The 23716-nt window shown below is 34.7% G+C and overlaps 2 protein-coding genes across 2 annotated transcripts in view; one reads left to right on the forward strand and one right to left on the reverse strand.

Moving 5' to 3' along the window:
* Positions 1-23716, forward strand: part of LOC127876444 (ubiquitin carboxyl-terminal hydrolase 38-like) — a 553141-nt gene that overhangs the window by 330358 nt on the left and 199067 nt on the right. The window lies entirely within an intron of this gene.
* Positions 6722-15016, reverse strand: LOC127876452 (uncharacterized). The gene is made up of 2 exons (XM_052421748.1): positions 14201-15016; positions 6722-9021 (listed from the first exon to the last, which is right to left on the reverse strand). Exon 2 carries the CDS (start codon positions 9019-9021, stop codon positions 7024-7026), a length of 1998 nt encoding a protein of 665 aa, XP_052277708.1. The 5' UTR covers positions 14201-15016; the 3' UTR covers positions 6722-7023.

Consider the following 23716-nt stretch of genomic DNA (forward strand, 5'->3'; position numbering starts at 1 on the left):
CACAATTTATTTACTCTCAAAATATTGTTTTAAACATGATTCATTCGTGCGAAATCGAGGGGAGAAGTCAATCAATTAACATTTATTCATTCCCTGAATAGGAAGTGAAGACGACGTGGGTCTCTGTCGAACTTCTCGATGATTTTTTAATGAACATATTCTTGTCGGTGTTGATCCGATTCCCGTGAACGCTCATCATGCATAATCCTGAGAGCCTGTCGTCGGACATGGTGGATCTTAGCCATGTCTTGACTCGTTTCAGCATGCTAAATGATCATTCCGCCGTTCAAGTGGTGGCGGGCAGGATTAGAAATATGATCGTCGCCTCACGCACGGCTGGAAAAATTTCCGTTTTTGTATGTCCCCCACCACTATATTGTTTTTGCCCTGTCTGTTGGTCTGTTCGTCTGTCTGATGGTTTGTTTGCTCCAAGTTAACATTTTGCCATAACTTTTGCAATATTGAAGATATCAACTTCATATTTGGCATGCCTGTGTATCTCATGGAGCTGCCCATTTTGAGTGGTGAAAGGTCATCCTTCAAGGTCAAAATCAACACAAAAATTCAAAGCGGCGCAGAAGGGGACATAGTGTTTCAGACAAACACATTTCTTGTATTACCAAGTCAACAAAATCTGACTCATTCTGTTCGATGGATTCCTTCTTGTACACGGCGTACGATGATATTGCTTCTTGATCAAAATTATCGATTTGATAAAATTCGTCGATGGTTCGGACTGAATCTTTATAGTCTGATCGATCAAAATTTTTGATGTGGCTCGGATGGAGTTGATGTAACATGAACTCAGGCATATTAGATTCTAAAAATCGGCTTCCTAGAGACTGGATCAGTGAGTCTATGTACGGAATATAAATTTTGCGTCGATAGTATTCTTCACTGGTTCCACCAACATTTGCTCGGTGTACTTGACGGCCCCATTGCAGTGGTATTGTTATTGTAACACCAATATCTTCGGCTGTTTTTAATTATTGCCGGACCGAATATATTCTGCGCAAAAATCGAATCCGCATTTTCTCGATGATCGGTGAACATCGATGTCAGATTATCGACGTGTTTTGTTGACACCGTAGCACTGGAAGACTTTCGCACAACGAATTTTCGCACAGCGCACATGCTTTTCTAATAGTCTATATCTTGTATTTTTAGCAGACAGTCTACGCGCATCTGATTTGAAAGTTATGTTTAGTAACTGTGTTACAAATTTGTGCAGATGTAATACCAATGAATCTGTATCCTCACCAACTACAATAACATTTGAAGATACTGCATTTTCAATGGCAGTATCTACAATAAACAATCAGCAGCATCATTTACGTGTCTTACGACAATACCATTTCCCACCAGACATTCACCAAGCGTGAAAATGAAGTTTTGTTTGTTTTTTGGATTATTCAAAACATCTTCTTTCTTCACTCACGGATGATTTTCCAATGAAAACTTCACAGCTTTTCCGAGTTTCCCCTTTGTCCGGCGTAGATGGGTAATATCCTTGATGGTGGGACCTTGCTTATATCCATCAAATACAACAGTGATATCGCCTTTATAATTTCGGTACAGATAGTCGTAGTACATCAGACATATGTCTCCAAATGAAGACCCTTGCATTCAAGGAATTCGATGAATGAGTGACCCTCCCTGAGATCGGGTTAAAGGTGCGCTGTGCGTTCTTTTCCCATTAAAACGAAAAAGTGCGCATCATTTCCGTAAATCATCATTACGCAATGTCATGCCCGTTGCATAAATCTTATATAAGATAAACTACACAAATTATTTGTTTGCTCTTACTCGACTTATGAGATCGTTCATGAAAAAAATCGAGGTAGAATTATCCCCGCGTCGTCGCGGTAATGTTTGTTAAAGTTGTTGTTATCATAAAAACTCGTTGATTTACAACGCAACACGTCTTATTTGAACCGACGCGAATTAATTTAATCATATTTTTTCAAGATCGCTTTTGCTTTATTTTGATAATTTAATCCAAAGTTTAATGTTTGCAAGTGTTTTTATACTGGAATTGTAAACAAAGAGTCAGTTAAAGTCTTCCGAAAAGTTGCACTCTGTGTGAATTGACAGTTAGACGTCATCAAAGGAAAGCCGCTGAAGCAATAAAGCGACAAATTTCTCGCCGACAAAATTGACTTCCTTTGTCTAGCAACAATCAACATACCGAACCAATCGTGTGTTTGTTCCTCAATGTCAATCGTCCAATTTTTATAGCACGTGCATAGCTTCGCCTTTGAATCTTTTGCAGAGAACGGAGGTGGAGTTTAACGGTTAATTTAGCAAGTGTTTACGCAAGTTGAGTTCTGATTTGCCGAAATTACTCGGCCCTAAGCATTGAAACGACAAATACATTTATTAATGATTTTCCAAGATATACCGATTAGTTCCGATTAACAAACTTTCTGTACTGAGTACAGTTCATAACTATGGCGGACGCCCGTGTTTACAAAATTCCTAAACACACATATCCATTATCGTAAATAGTGGCGGTGTTTTATTGGATTATTTATACTAATTATCAATTTACAAGGTTATATTATTAATATCTACTATTATATCTACTACTACTACTATAATAAAATTAACATGATAAACAATATAGTTGTGTCACAGACTCAAAACTAAATTTTATGGGGTTTACTGATGCTGATTTTCCTATTGTCTGAAATTTTAACCTGAAATAAATATTGAGAAGTGCCCATTCATTTTTGCAAAGTGCCCATTCAAATTTGTAAGTGCCCATTTATTTTTTCATCTATGGGGCAGTAATCCTATCGGAGAAGAAATATCCCGATGTCTGCGGCGGGCGGCCTCCATCTATAATGTAGCAAGTTCCATCCGAGTTATCAGTCTGTACGTCATTCCTGCAATCTGTTCATCGTCCACTCTCTGACTGTCCTAACATCTCATTGAATGTTATAGGATATTCCTGTAATACACGAAACAAAAGATTATAAAGAAATCACACACACACAAAAAACATTAAAATGCGACCTTTTAATTGAATTAACTGATACAGTCATTTGAATAGATTTAACATTGTGTCGTAGGACAAAAGCATAATGATAAATAAACGCACCTGAAATTTTTCATACAGTTAAACATATAATGACAAATTCGCGGAAAAGTTTCGATTCAGAATATGTTTTATAGAAACCGTTTAAACTATTTTTAATGTTGACTGTTGGAAAGCAAATAGATATGCATGTTAGGTTTAGTGTTCACGAAATTAGTGTTGTAAGTAACGGAGTTGATATAAATACCTTTCAGATTGTCCGTCTAAACCAAAACAAATTAAACTAAATATACACACAAGGTATTCATTTTGTCCCGCTGTAACATATATTTGCTTGAAAGAAGATCTCGTATTGCATAACACGAGGTTAAAATGATCAAGCCTTTTATTATATTTTGTCTACAATAACGTTGTTGTAATCTCATTCGATTATTGATTCAACTGAAAGTTAATAAGCCTAGGAATCACTGTATTCAATGAGATACAGGAAAGCCATTGATGCGAGAGATCAAAGAGGCGCCATTAATCAGTTATTATTGCGACAAGTAAATTCATTACTAGGTGTAATAAATGCCTGTTCTCGACATAACACACACTGAGTCTCCCATTCACACGAGTAACTAAACGTCACAAAATGTGTAATTAGTTTACAAAAAGGCGAATTTTATAAAGTCAGTTGTTGTATTAGTGACTGATGGAATGTTTTTATTGCAAAAACTACCACAGTTTTTGGAAGGAATCACAACAACTGATAAACAACGCTTGATGTGTTTTGTTATAAAGGGCATGTTGATATCACCTCATAGTACAGATGCACTATTTTAGAGGAAAAAAAGTTAACTAAGTCACATATATTTTGCCATCATGGACTAAGTACGATTACTTCAGTGAAACTTCTCCTATTTAAGCGCTGTGTCTTTATAATATAAGTTAAATTGCTATATACAATCATGCGACTGAAGAGTTTCTTTGCAGCGATTAAGAGCATCCGTCACGTAAGTGTGATTATCGTGAAAAAGGACGTGTAACACAACTAAAACAAAGGAGTGTTACGTCTAATATTTTAACTTGGTAGATCTAGGTTTGAAAAGAAAACAAACAGATTTTTGTGAAAGAAGTTAGCTCATTGACAAGTTAACGAAAATATTTTTTACACCATCAGAAATGTGCATACTCGGATGTTGACCGATAAAATGTGCGTAACACCGAATGTTATATTATCACGTCATTTCCGTGTGTTATTTTCTCGTGAATAAGGTGTCACGTAATCGGATGTACTTTAGTGAAGATAAAACAAGTCTCTGATGTCTAAAATATTTCTTTTATTTTACTCTATTCCCTAACACCAAAATTGTACTATAATAATTTCAAAGTCAAAGTAAATAACATAACGTGAATAATTCCTAAGAGAAAGCGAGGCCCCGTCTGCCTATTTTGAGGATTATTTATACTGATCCCGTTGTGTATTCGCTTAATTCGTGACCCACGCCTGTCAACAAGTAATGGACGTCAATGTGTGTATCTTGACGTATATAGACAGATGATGTATGATCCCTACAGATTTTACACCGCCTGTAATCGCGGGCCCCTATGTAATTTGACAAGCCAATTTGTGTTCACAGGTGTATTCACACCTGGAACACGCATCGGAACGTCAGTCCTCTCGCTTAACGTATTTACCAACCATTTATATGCATTTTACGAGTCACGAATCTTGCTTAATGGATTTACTAATTGCCTATATGCATTTTGCGAGTCACGACCCCCATGTTTTCTGTTAGTTACATCTCGCTGAAATATTTCTATTGACTTTTCATAAAGTAACATATTCATTATAACCCATTACATTACACATCTACATAATCAATTTCAAATTTCATTACACCCTACCCGAAGGTTCTATTTCCTAAATTAGTTTGTTTATACAACAATAACACGACAATAACAACACAATAATGTACAATGAGATAAATTCTATGATTATATATATTATATGTATACCCTACCCGAAAGTTCTATGACGTTACACAACTCACTCTTTCAAATGATTTTTTTCTATTATTATATATATTATATGTATACCCTACCCGAAGGTTCTATGAGATAAATTCTATTATTATATATATTATATGTACATTACGTTACACAACTCACTCTTTCAAATGAATTTTTTCTTATTTCATGATATGAAAAAATTACGATGATGTCAACAATTTAATCATGAGATCTGTACGAAGATAAAATACTGTATAACTCTGAACCGACGAGATTCTAAAAATATTTCCTGTTATGAAATAATGATTTTTTTTTTATTTTTTTTTTTGTTTACCAAACTTGGTGATGTCTATTACTAAGTTTACGTCTTTTGCGTTCCAGTAGTATTTGTTTGTATCTCTGTATGTGTGGTAACTGATGTGATGCATGAATGAGGGCTATATCTGGTAATGTCAAATGTGTGAAACAAAATGTACATACACGTGTGTTGTTGAAAGTTCTGTATGATGTGCCACATGTTGGATGATATCTAAGTTTACAACAAGGTGTTTGTACTGCTGCTATACTATGTTTTGAACAGAACTTACATAAAAGTTTTGATAAAAATTGATAACGTCTTTGACGTTGGTGGCCTTGAGTGAAATATTGTTGGATGCGGTTATGCAATTGAGTGTTATCTGTTTGAGCGAATGTGGTGATTGACATGTTGCGTATTTTGTTTGGGATGGATGTTGAATATTTTAATCGACGGAATGTTTGTAGTGATTCTAAAGAGTCAATGCCGTAGTACGTGAATATTGCTTTGCAAATTTGGTAATTGAGAATGTGTTGTTCATTTGTTAAATGATTGAGCATCTGTTGATGAAGAAGAGGTATGTTGAAATACGTAATCAAGAAAATCAATGTATCCACTTGAATTTCGCCAGATCTCATCATATAAGTAAAAATTGAAACATTATGTTCTTGTTCAAGGGTGGACATTTGTTCAAACGTAGTTATAAAATAATGTATTTCTTCTAATTGAGTTTCTTCAATGGGTAAAGTAATGGAAACTGGCAATTGAAAATTAAATTCTTTGTAAAATCTAAAAAATGATTGAAAGAAAATCGAATTAGTGATCAACGAGGTACATGGTTAATAAATGAAATATATAGTTATAAAAATAAGGAAATGTTTATATCCGTTTCGTCAGTGGACAACACAGTTCTTGTATGTTGTTTTAGTGGACAATAAAGTTAGTGTAGCTGGGCGTCAGCGAACAATGTTGTTCTTGTAGAGTTGGCGTCAGCGGTTGATGTAGGTCTTGTAGACTGGGTGATATTGGACGATGGAGCTCCTGCAGACTGGGTGTCGGCAGACGATAAAGTGGGTGATATTGGACGATGGAGCTCCTGCAGACTGGGTGTCGGCAGACGATAAAGTTTGTGAAGTTTGGTGTCAGTGAACGATGTTGGTCTTGTAGAGTTGGCGCCCGCGGATGATGGGTTTCTGGTAGATTGGGCGGCAGCGTCCGGTAGAGTTCTTGTAGTTGTTGGTTTGACTCTGCGGTAGAATAACTCGTGGAATCAAAATCATCGTTAGATACAGTTCATGGTGTTGACATTAGTCTTGGTGAATTATATACAATGTGGCAATAACACATATTTCAAACGTTCGTTGCAGATTATACGAGTGTTTAACGCATCTTGGTTAACTATAGACAACATCCGAATAATACATATTCCAAACGTTCTTTGAAGATTATACGAGTGTTCAACACATATATACAGTCACAATAGATGAATACGGGTGATATATCGATCGATGTAGTAGTGCACTAAACAATTGTTCGTAGATTTTAGTTTTCAAGTATATCGTTCTGTTCATTATTGACGATAGTAGGTAATATCCAGTAAACAGCCCATGGTGCTGTTTATGGTTCACAACTTGGTTGTTGACAAGTTGTTATCGCCAAGGATCATCCTGGTGTCGTCGTCTGGAAGGATTTGTTACCCTCGTAGAGACGGGTATAGGGATGACAGTGTTCTCGGTCGTTGTGGGGGTGCCGAGGGCTTTTTGACCTCAGACACGAGAGGTTCGTGCGCCACATCACAGGAAGCCACGCCCACATAACCCGGGGGACTGATTTCTCCCAGGTGCATATCATCGTTGGCAGATCGGAATTGGGTAATTATGGGACGATTAGATCGGGTCATACGTTTACATTTACAGTAAATAAGGAGTGCTGCACCAGAACTCAGAGCGGTCGCTACACCTATGATAATGTAACCCCATAATGGGAAGTCACCTGATGTCGTGTCAATGTCATTTAATTGTCTGATACTCTGCAGTTTTGTTATTAAAGCTTCCATAGGTATTTCTTTGATGTTTGATAGTTCATGAGGCATTTCGGTTTTAGTGAAATTAACGAGAGAGGTATGGAATGGTTTCCAAATGGAAGAACCCTTAAAGGTAGGTATGTCGAGTTTGTCGGTCTGAAGCCGGGTTTGACTGGAGTTAATGTACCAGGCATTTAATGTAAAGTATTCATTGTATGCGCGACAGTTCATGGGTACATTAACAATGTCTATGGGAGCGATAGCGCGAGCGGATATTTTATTTTGGGAATGATCTTGACATATCGTCACGAGGCGTAGGTCTTGTCTAGAGACTATCGCCCAGTTACCAGATCCTAAATATTTGGCATCAGGTAAGACGGTGTTAGGGTGTATGATCACCTTGCAATAATCCTTTATGTGCTGAGTGTTGTTAATCATAATGGCTATGACGCATAATTTAGACATGTCTACTTGGTAGAATGGGGATTGTACGTCACATGTACGTCGCGCTTGACAAGTTTTCAGTTCGTTATTTGTCAATAGGCAGTAGTGATTTCGCGCTTGATCAATCAAGAAGCCCTTAGTTTCCAGTTCGTATCTAGCGGACATGTTATAGTGGATCTTATTGTCATTGATAGTTTCGTTAATGGGTGAGTAGGGCATATCGAAATTGAATACTTCATATACCTCGAAAGAAGCTCCTATCTCGAGGAGAGGGATGTCCATTGTAATGATAATAGTAGTAGGTGACATTACGACGGTCGTTGAGGTAGATTGGTAATAATGCCATAGGTCGGTCTTGGGATTAGCTGGTAGTTGTAAATTATTAGGCACTTTTGTCGCAATGTCTAATAGTACGTCTTTCAGGTGAATAGGTGAAATAAGAGATGGAAAAAGTTTGCCAGTGCTGAGCATATTAAGTTGTCCTTTAAACGTTTCTAGATATAGTGATGCGTGGAAAACAGCCTGACGTAATTCATCAATCATGATCTTCAGGGAGTTGTAATTAACCGTATAATCTTGAACAGCATGGGTCATTGCCTGTAAACGTTCATGTGTGTGCATGATTTTGTCGTCAAGTTGTCTGAGGGTAGATATCAGAGTGTTAATGGAGTGGCGATTCTCAGTTATGTGTTGTTGGGTAACATTGAGAATAGATAAACTATTTTGTAACACATGGATAATAGTTTTTTGGCTTTCTTGAAGTTGATTAACGTGTGTTTGAATATTACGGATGTCAGAATCGTCAGCTGTGCCGAAAAGAAATTTAAAGAATCCGCCTAGGGGTAACAATGAGCGTTTCTGGGTATGACTGAGCGTTTTATAATCTAGATAGCTGTCAAGTACGTTGTCATGGTCAGAACGGATGTATTCGATTTCCGTATGGAGTTGTGCTAATGATTGTTCAAAGGCGTCTGTTTTTAAAAGTAGATCATTTCGTTTGAATTGGAACATCATGTCTTTCGTGGTATTTGTGATATCGTTTAGTCTTGTTTCAAGTTGGGTAAGAAATGTAGAGAAGACGTTGGTATCGAGAAGTAGGGCTATTTGCCAATGAGCTCTGGTCACAGACACTTCGTTAACTTTTTGAAATATAACATTTTCGTTAATCTCAAGTCCCCCGATCATGCGCAACGATAATATAAAAACAAATGATGGCAACATCATCTGAAATATTACAAAGAAGAAGTATATTATCCGATTTGGTTACTAACTAAATGCTATTTACATAACTTGAGGTCATTCAAACGTATAGACGTCAACGTTGCTTGTGTGGTCGTTACGGTAAATATTACATATGATCGGCTATTGCTTCTAGGCACCTGAAAATCACTTTCTTAATAGATTTATTAGATCTTTGACGTTGTCGTATGGATTTTCTTTTTTTGTGCTTAATAGCTATTTCATCAATTTGCATGTGATTATCGGTCGAATCGGTGTCCGATTGACGTGGGGGCGGATATTGTTGTTCAGCCCTATCGTATTGATGTGTGTCAGATTCGCTAGAGTTTGACGCATTGTATTTGAATTGTTTTTTCCGTAAATGTTTTTGCAATTCTGCTAAGGGGATGTCTTCCTCCTCGTCAGAATTGTCCCGAATTTGACGAGTTTGCCTAGTTATGATAGGTAACCCTTGTATTGACTTACTTAAATCACTATCAGACTCACTAGTTTCGGCAAAAGCTAAATTTGCTTTCCTTATGGGGCGTCCCATATTAGTATTTGATATAGGCCACTCATTTATATTAGCATGTCTTATTTGGTCAGCATGGACTTTAATAGTTGAGTTGTCTAATTGATTCTTTATTATGTATGTTAACGGTGATTTTTGTTCGATAATACGATAATATGGTCTCCATTTACTGTCTAATTTATTTGTAAGTTCTTATAGTAAACGGGGTCATTAATCTCGAATTTAATGTCTTTTGTATTTTTATTCGCATATTCGGCTTGTTTATCTTTAGATTTTTGAATTTGTGCACACACCTTTTTAAATGATTTGTGTTGTTCTTCTAATATTATTTTATGATAATCTTCGCCGTGATATTTACGCCTAGGTTTTAACAAATTGTCTATTGGTAGGATGGGGTCTCTGTTAAATACTAAAAAGAAAGGCGAATGTTTTGATGTTTCTGAATGGGAAAATCGCATAGCTGCCAAAAGACATGTTTAAATGTAAATCCCATTGTTGTACGTTTTCTTGAACGCGTTTTGATAGTATATTGTTCATAGTCGAGTGAGAGCGTTCATTTTTACCGTTAGCTTCTGGGTGATATGTGGACGTTTTGACATGTTGGATATTCAGGGATTTTAATGTTTCTGTAAACGCCGTACTAGTAAACTCTTTACCATTATCGGTAATTATCCTTATGGGACATGAATGACGACAATAAATCTCGTTTACTAACAGGTGTATTACGCTATCGGATGACTTATCCGGCGACGGAAAAGCCTCTATATATCCTGAAAATTGATCCACGAAACATATTATATATCTATTTCCGGAAAGCGTTGTTGGGTATGGTCCGCATATATCTATGGAAACGACCGAGAAAGGGAATGGTGGTATTGCGGTTTCTGATGATACGGGAGCTTTAATTGCTTTCAAGTTTCTAGTTTGACAGACAATACATTTCGACACGTAATCATGCAATTCTTTGAACATTTTAGGCCAATAATATTTCTCTTTTATGGTATGAAAAAGTCTTTGAGAACCACCGTGTCCATTTTCGTCATGATATTGATTAATAATTAAACCTGTCAGGTGTTTAGGTACAAAAAGCCTAAAGGTAGGTTCTTCATCGACGCTCGATATATAGTATAATATCTCATCAACCATAATGAATTTTCCATCTTCGTGTTTGTTTAGTTTCCCTAATTTTAATCTCGTTTTAATCTCAGATATGTGTGGGTCTTTTCCTTGTTCAATTTCCATGTTACAATCGTTTATTTTATCGGGTTCGATTGTCTCGTTATTCATAACCGTTTGTGGGATCGTGCTATTATCAATTACTTGTCTGTGATCGATATGCGTAGAGTCAATTACATTAATTTCGCGCGCCTGGTTTTGTCTATTTATTTCCGAACTAATCGTATAATGTTTATCGTTAATATCTAATTCTATTTCCGTTTGTTCGTCTCGGTCATTCGTTATTTTGGTATTCGGTGGTCGGCTTAGAAAGTCGGCAATTATGTTCTTTTTTCCCGATATATACTCAATTTTGCAATTGTAACCTGCTATACTTAAGGCCCATAATTGTACTTTCTTGTTTTGCATCGGAGATTCAAGAAGGAATTTTAACGGGCGATGATCCGTTTTGATAACAAATTCGGCGTTGTGTAAATAATGGTGTAATTTATTTAGACTGTAAAATATGCTGTAACATTCTTTCTCAATAGTACTATATTTACATTGCGTTGGGTTTAATCGGTGTGATAGAAAGAATATCGGTTTTTCCCCTACATAATCTCCGGTTTCATTATCCCCGCATTTTTGAGTTAAACAAGATCCAATGCATTTATCTGAAGCATCTGTATACAGAATATAACCTTTATTCGGGTCCGGATAGGAAAGGTAAGGAATTTGCGTGAACGAGTCTTTTAATTGTAAGAAACTATCTTCACATTGTTTTGACCATGTAAATGGGACATTCTTTCTCGTGAGATTAATGAGAGGCTCTACTACTTCTGAATACGACGGACAGAATCTCCTATAAAATCCCGCTGCACCTAAGATAGATCGTACATCGCGTACGCACTTTGGTCTAGGGAATTGTCGGATCGCTTCTACTTTTAACGGATCTGGTCTTATACCGTTTTCATCTATAATGAAGCCTAGGTATCTAGTCTCCCTTTGTAAGAATTGACATTTTGATAGTTTAAGCTTTAGGTTATGCTTACTGAGACTTTGCAGTACTGTATCTACGTGTGATAAATGAGATTGTAAGTCAGGTGAAAATATTAGAATATCATCCAAATATGCTACGGCGAATCCTTCACAACCCTTAAGTACTTTATTAGCTAATTCTTGAAATATCGATCCCGCCCCAGACGCACCGAATGGCATAACGTTAAAGTGAAATAGACCCCTAAACCCTGAAGCAAAAGCCGTTTTTTCTCTGTCTTCTTCTTTTATAGGTATTTGCCAATAACCCGATATTAAATCTAAACTGGTGAAATATTTACTTTTCCCTAATAATGCCAATATATCATCGATTAATGGTAATGGATATGCAATTGGTTTTGTAATTTTGTTAAGCTGTCTGAAATCGACGCAAAATCTTTTCTCTTCTTTTTGATCTTTATTTGAATCAAGGTTATTTTTCTTTTTGTCTACTAAAACAATAGGGAAACTCCACGGACTTCGCGATGGGCTTATTATGTTTGCCGCTAACATTTCGTCAATAGCTTTATCTATGAATACCTTATTGTTTAATGGTGTTCGATACGGTCTTTATTTAATGGGAGGATGGTCCCCTGTATCGATGTTAAATTCCATTGCTGTAGTTTGTGTTAGTTCTAAATTATTTCTTGCGAAGAGAGTTCTGTGTTTTAAGAGTATTGGAAGAATATTTTCTTTTTGATCTCCAGCGACATGTAAATCTGATAGAATCTCATCTTTAGACAAACCTGATTTGGGTGTATTGTTTTTGATAACGCTTTCGATAGAACATATTTCATTATCTTGGATAGATTGAAGTTGGCCTATGGGACAATTACGTCTTAGTCTAATCGTTTTATGGGTATTGTTTATAATTAGAATAGGGAATTTACGATCACGCGTTGTCTTGACTACTGAGTTAACGATTGTTAAACCGGGTTCGTTATCAAAGAAAGAATTACTTATTCCAGTAAAGTCATAATTTTGATTTGAGCGTAAGCTGTTTTTTTTCGTCCTGGCAAGGAGTCTATATGCAGTTTGTGGTTTAAGAACGGTATGCCTAGTTAGCCTCGCTATTACCGAAAGGTGTACATCTTCTTCCAGAGGTACATAACAATCTTTTATTCTTAAACATCCTAGATCAAAGTATACACGGACACCGTTGTCTTGTAAAAAATCTCTCCCTAGTATTACGTTCCTATTAATGTTTTCAACGACAAAAAATGTATGTTCAATATATATACTCCCTATTTTAAATTTTAATTTTACATTCCCGCGAATGTATAGCGAGTTACCATCGACCGCTTTTAGATTAATTTTTGTCATTTTAAGTGGTGGTTTGTGTTTTAATAGATCATAAGCTCTTTTACTAATTACAGAAAGTTCTGCACCAGAATCTATCAAGCTCCTAAATTTACAATTTCCTATTGAAATGAGGCAAGAATTTGGGTTTCCACACAAAGCAATATTATACGTCTTTACGTTTCCGTCGTTACCATAGACCCCTTTTTGGTACGACGTTCCTAGTTTTTTTGATTAAGGTATGGTTTTCTTTGAGTACATTCTCTACTGAAGTGTCCCAATTTTCCACAATTCCAACAGTCTATTTTGTCTTTCCAATTTTTGTCATATTCGTTCTTACGTGCGTAATTGTTTTGACCTACCGCGTATGCATTTATTTCGTTTTTCCTACGTCTACAGTCTTGTATAACATGACCCTGTCTCTTGCAATACCTGCAAGTGTTTGATGGTCTCAAATGATCGATTTCCATGGGAACAGGTCTATTAAGTGGTGTTTGAACTTGATTATGACTCAAATGTGACCTTAATTCGAATCTTGCTCTTACATTTTGTTCGGCTAATGCGGAATTGACTGCTAACGCTAAAGTAGTTGGATTTTCTCGCATTAATTTAAGGCGTAAATAATCATGTCTCAGGCCGTCAATGAAAGTTCCAATTAACTGACTTTCGATCATCTCGAGGTTATCCTCAACATTTTCATACGCTTCACTAGATAAAGACAGAAGTCGTTCCGCGAATAATTGGACATTTTCGTCGGGTTTTTGTTTGAGTGTTTTTAAGAGAGCGAGAGCATAATGAGGGTCCTGGATTTCTGCGAATCTTATCTTAAGTTCATTTTTTAAGGTTGCCCATGACTCATCAGGAAAATCAGTCAAATACCTCTGAATGTAATCGCTAACAAGTCCCCTACTAGATTGGTAAGCTACTAACTTCAATTGATCCCCCGCCAAACGTGAAAGTACCCCATATTTCTCTATGTTTTTGATCCAATTTTTGTATTCTTTAGGATTTCCGTCATAAGTTTGAATTACTTGTGAGACGCTTTGAGTTCCGATAGCATTTGTTACTCCTCTAATTTGTTCGCTTAAATTTTGAAAGAATTGTGGAATCGCTTGATCTGCCATCTTAGATAATTAACCATAGGAAAATAAGTCAGTCACTCACCGAATATTTGCCCGTTCGTTGTGGAGGTCCGGCACGTCTTCTTCCCTCTGGCCCGTGAAAGAAGTGGTACTTCTGGTTGATCCTCTGGTCACCGCGCACCAGTTAAACACGTGTCACGTAATCGGATGTACTTTAGTGAAGATAAAACAAGTCTCTGATGTCTAAAATATTTCTTTTATTTTACTCTATTCCCTAACACCAAAATTGTACTATAATAATTTCAAAGTCAAAGTAAATAACATAACGTGAATAATTCCTAAGAGAAAGCGAGGCCCCGTCTGCCTATTTTGAGGATTATTTATACTGATCCCGTTGTGTATTCGCTTAATTCGTGACCCACGCCTGTCAACAAGTAATGGACGTCAATGTGTGTATCTTGACGTATATAGACAGATGATGTATGATCCCTACAGATTTTACACCGCCTGTAATCGCGGGCCCCTATGTAATTTGACAAGCCAATTTGTGTTCACAGGTGTATTCACACCTGGAACACGCATCGGAACGTCAGTCCTCTCGCTTAACGTATTTACCAACCATTTATATGCATTTTACGAGTCACGAATCTTGCTTAATGGATTTACTAATTGCCTATATGCATTTTGCGAGTCACGACCCCCATGTTTTCTGTTAGTTACATCTCGCTGAAATATTTCTATTGACTTTTCATAAAGTAACATATTCATTATAACCCATTACATTACACATCTACATAATCAATTTCAAATTTCATTACACCCTACCCGAAGGTTCTATTTCCTAAATTAGTTTGTTTATACAACAATAACACGACAATAACAACACAATAATGTACAATGAGATAAATTCTATGGTTATATATATTATATGTATACCCTACCCGAAAGTTCTATGACGTTACACAACTCACTCTTTCAAATGATTTTTTTCTATTATTATATATATTATATGTATACCCTACCCGAAGGTTCTATGAGATAAATTCTATTATTATATATATTATATGTACATTACGTTACAAAGGTCAGCAAACTAAATTAAACAAATCTAGTCGATTATCTAATTATTTTATTAATGAAAACAAATAGAGAGGTAAAAAATGCTATTAATGAAGGCTAAACTATATATAAGTAATAAATTCCCTGAACGTTGCGGCTAGATAAGTTTAAGAATATTAATCACAACGCCTGCTCCTTAAGGAATGTAATTGTATTATTATAGTTAAGCGTTGAGCTTTTTGCAAGGCCTGGATCATAAGCTCGGTGTAGGTCTCAAAAAGCCGAACTAGCGCTACACTAATGCAAACAAAAGGAAGCCAGAATTAAGTGTAAGTACTTATTAACGTGGCACATCCTTGTTATTTTTCTCCTCAAGGAAGCCAAACGTCACACTCGCAAACTGAAATATGTTCATTTACTCACACAAGTGAGAAATAATTATAACAAATTTAATTAATAATAAAATGTGTGACGACAACAGTTTACCCTGTGCCTGAATTGTTTTGCTATCTATTAGTGTTTTTCCGAGCTTTATGTTTCTTTACCTGCGTTACTGTTGCGACTGAAGCATGTATATTTGGACCAAAAGTTTTAAAACGATCTGTTCTAAAAAACATATCATACAAAAAAACACAAATAAATAAATTTTAGAATGTGAACAAAACAGATTATTTGGACAAAATGTGAAAATGTACAAACATTAAAACGCCGCCTGTTACTAGTCGAAAAACACAATTATCATTACATATAAACTTGTTAACATGTTTATAACTTCTTTGACTATTTGAACGAGTTTGTACGAATGCATGTTTGTCAGTTATTGGCTTTTATGTACATAATCTCGTATATATGAACACACGTGCTGCTTTTAAAAATCGAATTTATGAATGACACCCTGCTCGAATGGTTACGGTTGTTTAAACACAAACACAGATACAAATTATTAACGATGAAACAATAACTATACACAGAGACGAGAAACAAACTGTTGTTGGGTGGCAAGCAACGGTTGAATTAAAACCGTATTACAAGATTCCATGATTGGAACTGCAAGATCATGGCACACTTAACATGCTTCTTAATCATTCTTACACAAAATTGTGTTTATACAGTATACTGTTGCTAATAAAAGAGAACCATGCGATTCATCGAACCGATTTTGTAAGATGATTCTCATACAAAATGATGTGATTTGTTGAAATTAAAATGCAACAAATGCGTAGCATGATATTTATCGATTTAGAATTATCAATTCGCTTAAAATTAAGAAAGAAAATACTTACTTGGAACGGAAAATCAATGTTTTTCTTTTCTAAAACAATGAAGTTAACGAAACACCGTATATTTGTTAACTCAAAATTAAAAATAACATTGTGTTCACAAATTATAATGTAAAGTTAATTTAAATTTACTTTTTCTTACTTCTTAAAAAGTACTTCATTTATAAAGAAAGTGTTATCAAGTACCCGTTTTTTATTAATCACAACGGTTAATTGTATAATTTGATAGGAACATGTGTATTTTGCTGTACGTCATTATTTTAAAATAATGTAAATCGCTTGATAAAAGTTACTCGAAATTTGCGGCTGAACTAATGACTTTATTACTTGTGCACGCTTGTACAGATTAACGGACGACAATCGAAATTAAAACACATCGCTCATATCACTGAGTACAATGATGGCTTAAACAAATAATCTTATCAATACATTTAACTTCAAATACAAAACAACTCATGCACATATGTATACATCACACACATGTCAATATTGCACAAATATATATTAATATTCATTTTAATCATTGGCTAATTTTTCTATCGTACACGTAAGCGGTTCTTATCAAATTTAGTCAAGAAAAATATATCAGGTTTACAAAATTTATAAATATATGAAACATTGGCAATTGCAATGCTTCCTAAATACAACACAGCATATACGCAACATATAATAGTTTATTTTAAGTAACACTCTCCTACTGAGAGCAACACCTCACTGTAATAATAAATATACAGTTTAAAAAGTGGTTACTATATGGTAATGTGTCTATTGTGTGGTATAACATATGGAATAATTGGAAAATGGTATACACACACAATAAAAGAAAGACGTCAAATACGAATTTTAAGTAAAACAACTGTTTTACAGCAAAACAAAAATCCAACTCATAAGACAAATACTCTAAGAAATGACAAAGAAACGACAAGAAGATTTTGATGAACAAAATTATATATTTAGTTAAAGAATCGATTTCAATTTTAAAATATGACCTGTCAAAAGAAAGGCCTAAGCCGATAATATCAATAAACCCACACGCAAAAGCACGAGCATATCAGATCGCTTTGTGTATTACTTAATGTGATTTCAACTAGCGCAACGTTTGAACTACTGTTGAGGCCTTAGGTGCTTCACAAATACTCTGACTTGTTGATAACTCTGAATAGCTATGATATCATCCGTCAAAAATTGCAATCAATTAGTATTGGGAATTCCGTATTGACATGTGCAGTATCTTTATCACGATTATGAGGTCATGGCTAAGCATCATTTAGGTTTTTTGTAAGCATGAGTTGTCAAAGTTTAAGAAGGGTTATTTTTCACCTAATTATAAATGGATTGATGTGCTTGTACATTTTATGTACGTTAAGCTTTACAAAAGTGACAAGATCAGAATAAAACTGTATCCATTTACAAATAGCGCAACCTGGTTTATACAGCCAATAACCATTGCAGCTATGTGCGAAGATATAATAAATTAAGAAATTAAACAGTTATTATTGATTGTCAATATACATTTTCTCTGAGTACTAATGCACATAATAATGGTTAATAGCGTACAGTATAATACCGCTTTCAGTAAAATCACACAAACGCCATTTACCACATTGATTGACGGGAACAACTCATTACCTGACAAACGATTATCGCCAAATCTAAATTGTATGAGAACGTTATATATTATGTTCTCTCTTTGGGGGCTAATACCTATAAAATTATTGAGTATTGATTGATATTATACCGGTTAATGTAAAGTGATGCATGCTTGGTTGACAATGGAAATCAAAACCACTAAGCTTACTAAGACACGGTATTCGAGTTAGGAATTTTAAATCAATAGCGAATAGGAGGTAACGTGACCTTAAAGGGACGCTTACCGGTGCGGAGCGGAAACGCCTTGGAATATCGCCGCATGTTTAGCACGTTTTGGGAGCTAGGCAAGACGCGTCGAAGTAGTCCCAGCAGAGTCAAACATCAGATGTACGGTTGATTAGGATTGAGCAAATACTAACGTCAATATTCGCTCAAGACGGTGACGTGACATCTCAATATAATGTTTGCATTTAAAATAAAGGAACATCTCAAAGTCTTTAAAACAAAGTCCTGATAGAGATAACCAAATGTCAAGTTGAAAAGTGTTTCAATGTTTTTGTGCGTTCTTTATTTTAATGATGTATTTACGCTTGGTTTTCAAACGCGGAATCTCGTATAAAAGAAAACCTTATCATTTAGACATTTTTAAAAATTGATAGCAATAATCTACCCGAAATTCGCTTTTTTGCAACTGTAAGTTCAGTCGTTGATTCACGTAATGCTTTATATTCAAATAAACGGTCGTTATTTCCGGTGTTGATGTCGTACTAAACATCCCCGCACTCGAGCGCTAAATTTAACTCAAATAAAATGCCCAATATCGATAAACAGGACTTCTCTTTTAAATTATACCTTTCTGATATCAATGTTATAATCGAAGAAACCAGCTACATGTGTTCTCCATGCTCTGCCAATCGTAGCATATAGCAAACATATAGTATATACTCTGGAATAAAATACACGCATTTAATTCAGGGTATTGTCGCAACGTTTTTGAAATGATCATTATTCGTGCTTTAGCAAGTCGATTGAATTTCCGTTGATTAATCACACTTTATTTATTCAAAATACCAATTTAACGTGATTGAACCACGTTGTGTCGTATTATGCTTACTGGAGTACATTATGTAAATAACAATTTATTCATTTTTAGAAAAATACAGTTCTTTCCGTTAGCAAGCCATCAGGCGAACAGTAATATAATTTGTTTTTACAAACCTCTAAATAAATAAGACAGACAGACAGACAGAAAATTTTATTGGCGAATACACTCAGTACATAGCCATTTAAACATAATACACATTTCAATTAAATAGCATGACAAGGAAATGTGATTGATAGAAATTAGTTTACATACGGAGAATGTTCTTAACATATTCAAAATGAACTTAATATTTGGAATCTAACATTTACTGAAACAGTTAAGTATTATAACTGCTTATAAATAACATTTAACCGTTCCTTTTAAAAGTGACAAACGAAGACAATACCAAAAAGATATTAACTTAATTATAATAATTACTGAAAATAACATTTAAGTATTCCTATATAAAGATACTTACAACAACGACCATAAAAAAATATATATTCAATTAATTATAATAACTACTGATATATATTAACTTAATTATATTAATTACTTAAAATAACATTTAACTACTCCTATATAAAGATACTTACAACAACGACAATACAAAATATGTATTCACTTAATTATAATAACTACTGATTAATAACATTTAAGCATTCCTTTAAAAAGATACAAACCGCCATGATACAATTTAACATACAATAAACATGAATTGACAATATCCGTGACACTAAATAGCAGAGATTATATTAAACAACACATTTGGAAAAACGCTTAAGGGTTTGTAGATCGCGTAAACTTTGTTGATTAACTTTTTACGTTACATGTTCATTTCCCACTTAAATAGTGACAATCAATCACGTGCAAATAACTTGCAAATTTCGGTTTAACATTCTTTCTAACTTGTGATTTATCGAACATAATCTCATGTTACAAAATGATTGAACTCTCAATAATTAATTTAGCAGATATGATCGTTTTAAGCATACAGAATGAAAAACTCGAATGTTAAAACCCCCCAAATTGTACTTTCGGCACAAACAGTTAGGCTATTTTAAAAACTAACAGATGTACAAACGTAATGATCACACATTAAAAGTTTCATAAATAAACTGAACTAGCAAAAGGTATAGATATTGATACTTCACTACAAGTAAACCTAAACAAAATGTTTCTGTAAATCAAACAGTTTTTCAAAACAAACACATGACCACCTTTACAGCTTTTTGAGTGATATTTTCAACCGACGTGTATGGCCTCTTTAATTGACAATTTAACTGTCACAGTGTAAATTTCAGTCATTACTTCCTGGTACAAACGGCTATTAAAGGAATAATACACATTATAAATCGCAAAAGTTTAAAATAGATATGGACCGTGGTCTGTGAAAAGGGGGTCTAATGAAAAAAAAGTGTAAAAACATTGAGACTACATTATCACTTCGTTTGACGATTTGCGATTGAACGTATTAAATATATAATCAACAAAAAAATTGTCGATATAAATTTCTTGTTAATACATCTAATGTGGCAAGCATCATACAAGCAGTCCAGTTATTGTTCATACACACATGAGCTTTAATCAGTTTCCATAAAAGACGGGTGCACAAATGGACGCTTTACTTTTAACAAGCATGATTGTCTCTCACGTGGAACAAGAGTAGCGTAGTATGTTTAGCTGTATCTCACCAAAACGAAACATAGTGTGGATGAGGAATACCTCAAGTATTGATACTGCCTTTATTTTGAATTATCATGATGTTGTATTCGTTTTGAAAAGAAGTAAATTAATGTACATATTGTTAACTTTATACTACACCCAGTGTTCTATTAAATCGCATATTACAGATATTTATTTTTAATGCAGTTGTATAACTATGCATTATTGGTAGTCCAAAATAAAAGTGTCTTTTAAATTGTAAGAGTAAAAATAGGTGCATCACTCTACATAGTTCTACGGATTGGAAGAACCTCTGGTCCGAGAGAGTCCTTCCAGTTTGCCCACTTTCATGTTGGGTATCTTACTGTGTAATTGATTTCGTTGATGACGATGATCTGACAATCCCCTCTAGATGATCTAGGGTGCCCCAATCTGAATGCCCGTATTTCTGTTTCAAAGAGGCGAATCCACAGTCCACTTAACCACGTGCGTGACCAGGGACGTGTATCATGTATTCTATCTGGTCGTGCCTGCCGGTCGTGACCATCCACACGAAGTAACCAAGGACGTATCTATTCTTATTCTGAACTTATTCACAAAGTAGACATCAAAGAACAGTTAGTTAATACGTGTTAAGTAGAAGATACTTTTCATCTTTTGAATGATGATATGCGTTAATTATCTTATATTTTATCTTTTTACATTATAATTTGTATATAAGTGTAGACATTTAAACTGTGATACGTTTCGATTTGGTACACAGTTAGAATTTCTGTGATATGATTTTATACCACAACAAATTGTCTGTGATATTAAGCAGCATTTAATGTGTATTTGTATATTAACCAGCTAATATATAAGATCATGTTACGTTTTGCAATTATCATTGCATGTTCAGTAAAAAATATACACGATGTTTTTACAATTATATGTATAAAGATGTTAAATTAAATATGAAATGTTTAAACAAAATACGCATATTCCTTTACTGCACAATGATACATTCTTTGAATTGCACCATTAAATAGCTAATGATGACCTATTATGTCATTATGTTTTTATGTTTATCGCCCAGTGAGTGAGTGTAATAACATGACATATTACTATGATTTCAACACTAGGGTAGCGGGTTTTTTGTCTACGTTAACGATTACATAAATCAGACGCGTTTGCATGCATGAAACTATGTCCATTCTGTTTAAATGCATACACTAATATCTGCAAACTATTAAATTATTATTGGCACAAAAATATGTAAGAGTATGCTCCCCTATTGACGAAAGCTATATAGAGAATAACAGGTTACTGTCTGATCTTTTAGTAATATATCAGGCGAGGCTTATTATTATTTTATTCGTGCCGAGCCTGATATATAACAAAAAGATCAGGCAGAAACCTGACAAAAAATGACAAAACAAATCGCTGCGACGCTGCATTTTTTAGGGGAAATGAATATGATTTGTGTCGTTTGATTATTGATTAATAATGACGCATGAACACTTGCGCTTAATATTGGTAGAACATGTGTTTTGTTGTTTGTGTTGCTTTGTGTGTTTAAACTATATTACATCTTCGGATTAAATTGTATGTTTTGTTGAATTTACTAAAAATGATTACCTACCTCTTATCATTAACTTCCTGTTGAACTGATATACAAAAAAAGTATCATGCAACGTTGTATCAGACATATATCAATGTACCGGTATGATAAAAGACTATCATGTACACAAACAACGAGTACAACTGTGGTAAACAAGTACATATTGTGCTATAATCTGTTGGGCTCATGAGTGTCAGGTTGATGCGAACCATCTGGTGTAGATACTTTCATATTAAAATTATATCGATGAAGGTCTTATCTCGCTTTTAAATCAATGTATGTATGTTCTACTTAACTAATTTATTATATTTAGGAAAAATTATTATGTGTTGTTTAAACTTTAACAATGCCCTCACATGTATACATTTGAATTCCTTGTTTTTTCACCATTACATGTTTAAATTGTATTGCGAAATGTACCGCGAGTCTTAAAACGAAATTTATCCCATCTGCACCGCGACATTGACGGTATAACACCCCGTGGAATAGTTTAGCCTCTATCCCATCTTGTTGAATAAACCTGTCGCGTTCACGGACTACTTTTTATTCTACCACTGAATGATTTTTCATAAGAAATCTCTATAGTCGAGACAACTTTAGCTTTACAATTATACGACCTTTAACCTTTAGATCTAGTCAAGGGACATAATTTTTCGCCATCCGTATAATGAATCAGCTGATTGACGGCGTCATAAAATGACATACTTTTTGCGTCATTTTCCAATAATATGTGATGTCATCTTTTGATGTACACGAAACTAGTATGCGATGTCTGGGAATTCCGGATTTTCGAAACTAAGTCGAATAAGAGTTGTCTCCCATTCGGGTAGGTATCGCTCACTTCCGGTCTGTTAAAAGTAATAGGCGAAAACATTAAACAATGGGAAATTCTATTGCTGTATGCCTGAATGTCAAAATTTTGGGTGTAAAGTTGGAAGATATGACAAGCCTGTAATGATGCACAAATTGCCAAGTAATCGTGCTACGAGAACCGCATGGTTTAGAGCTATTAGCAGGCGACATTGGAAGCAAACCGGGTAGATATCATTATTATCGACATCTTATATGTCTATGTACAATAAATCACGTATTTGTAGGAGTAAAACATCATGTACACGGCAAGCATAATTATAATAAACATTTTGTTAAGTTTTAGTCGGTTTATAAACTAATTAAATTCGGTTTATTATGTCCAAATATGTTGACATTTTACACCATGATTTGCTAATCTTAAATTTGAATGATTAATTTGAGCAGATTAAATACCAACAATCAGCTCCTCTATTACGTGAATGCCTGAAATTGTATTCTAATGAACTT

Source organism: Dreissena polymorpha, chromosome 4 (genome assembly GCF_020536995.1).
Source record: "Dreissena polymorpha isolate Duluth1 chromosome 4, UMN_Dpol_1.0, whole genome shotgun sequence".
Lineage (NCBI taxonomy): Eukaryota > Metazoa > Mollusca > Bivalvia > Myida > Dreissenidae > Dreissena > Dreissena polymorpha.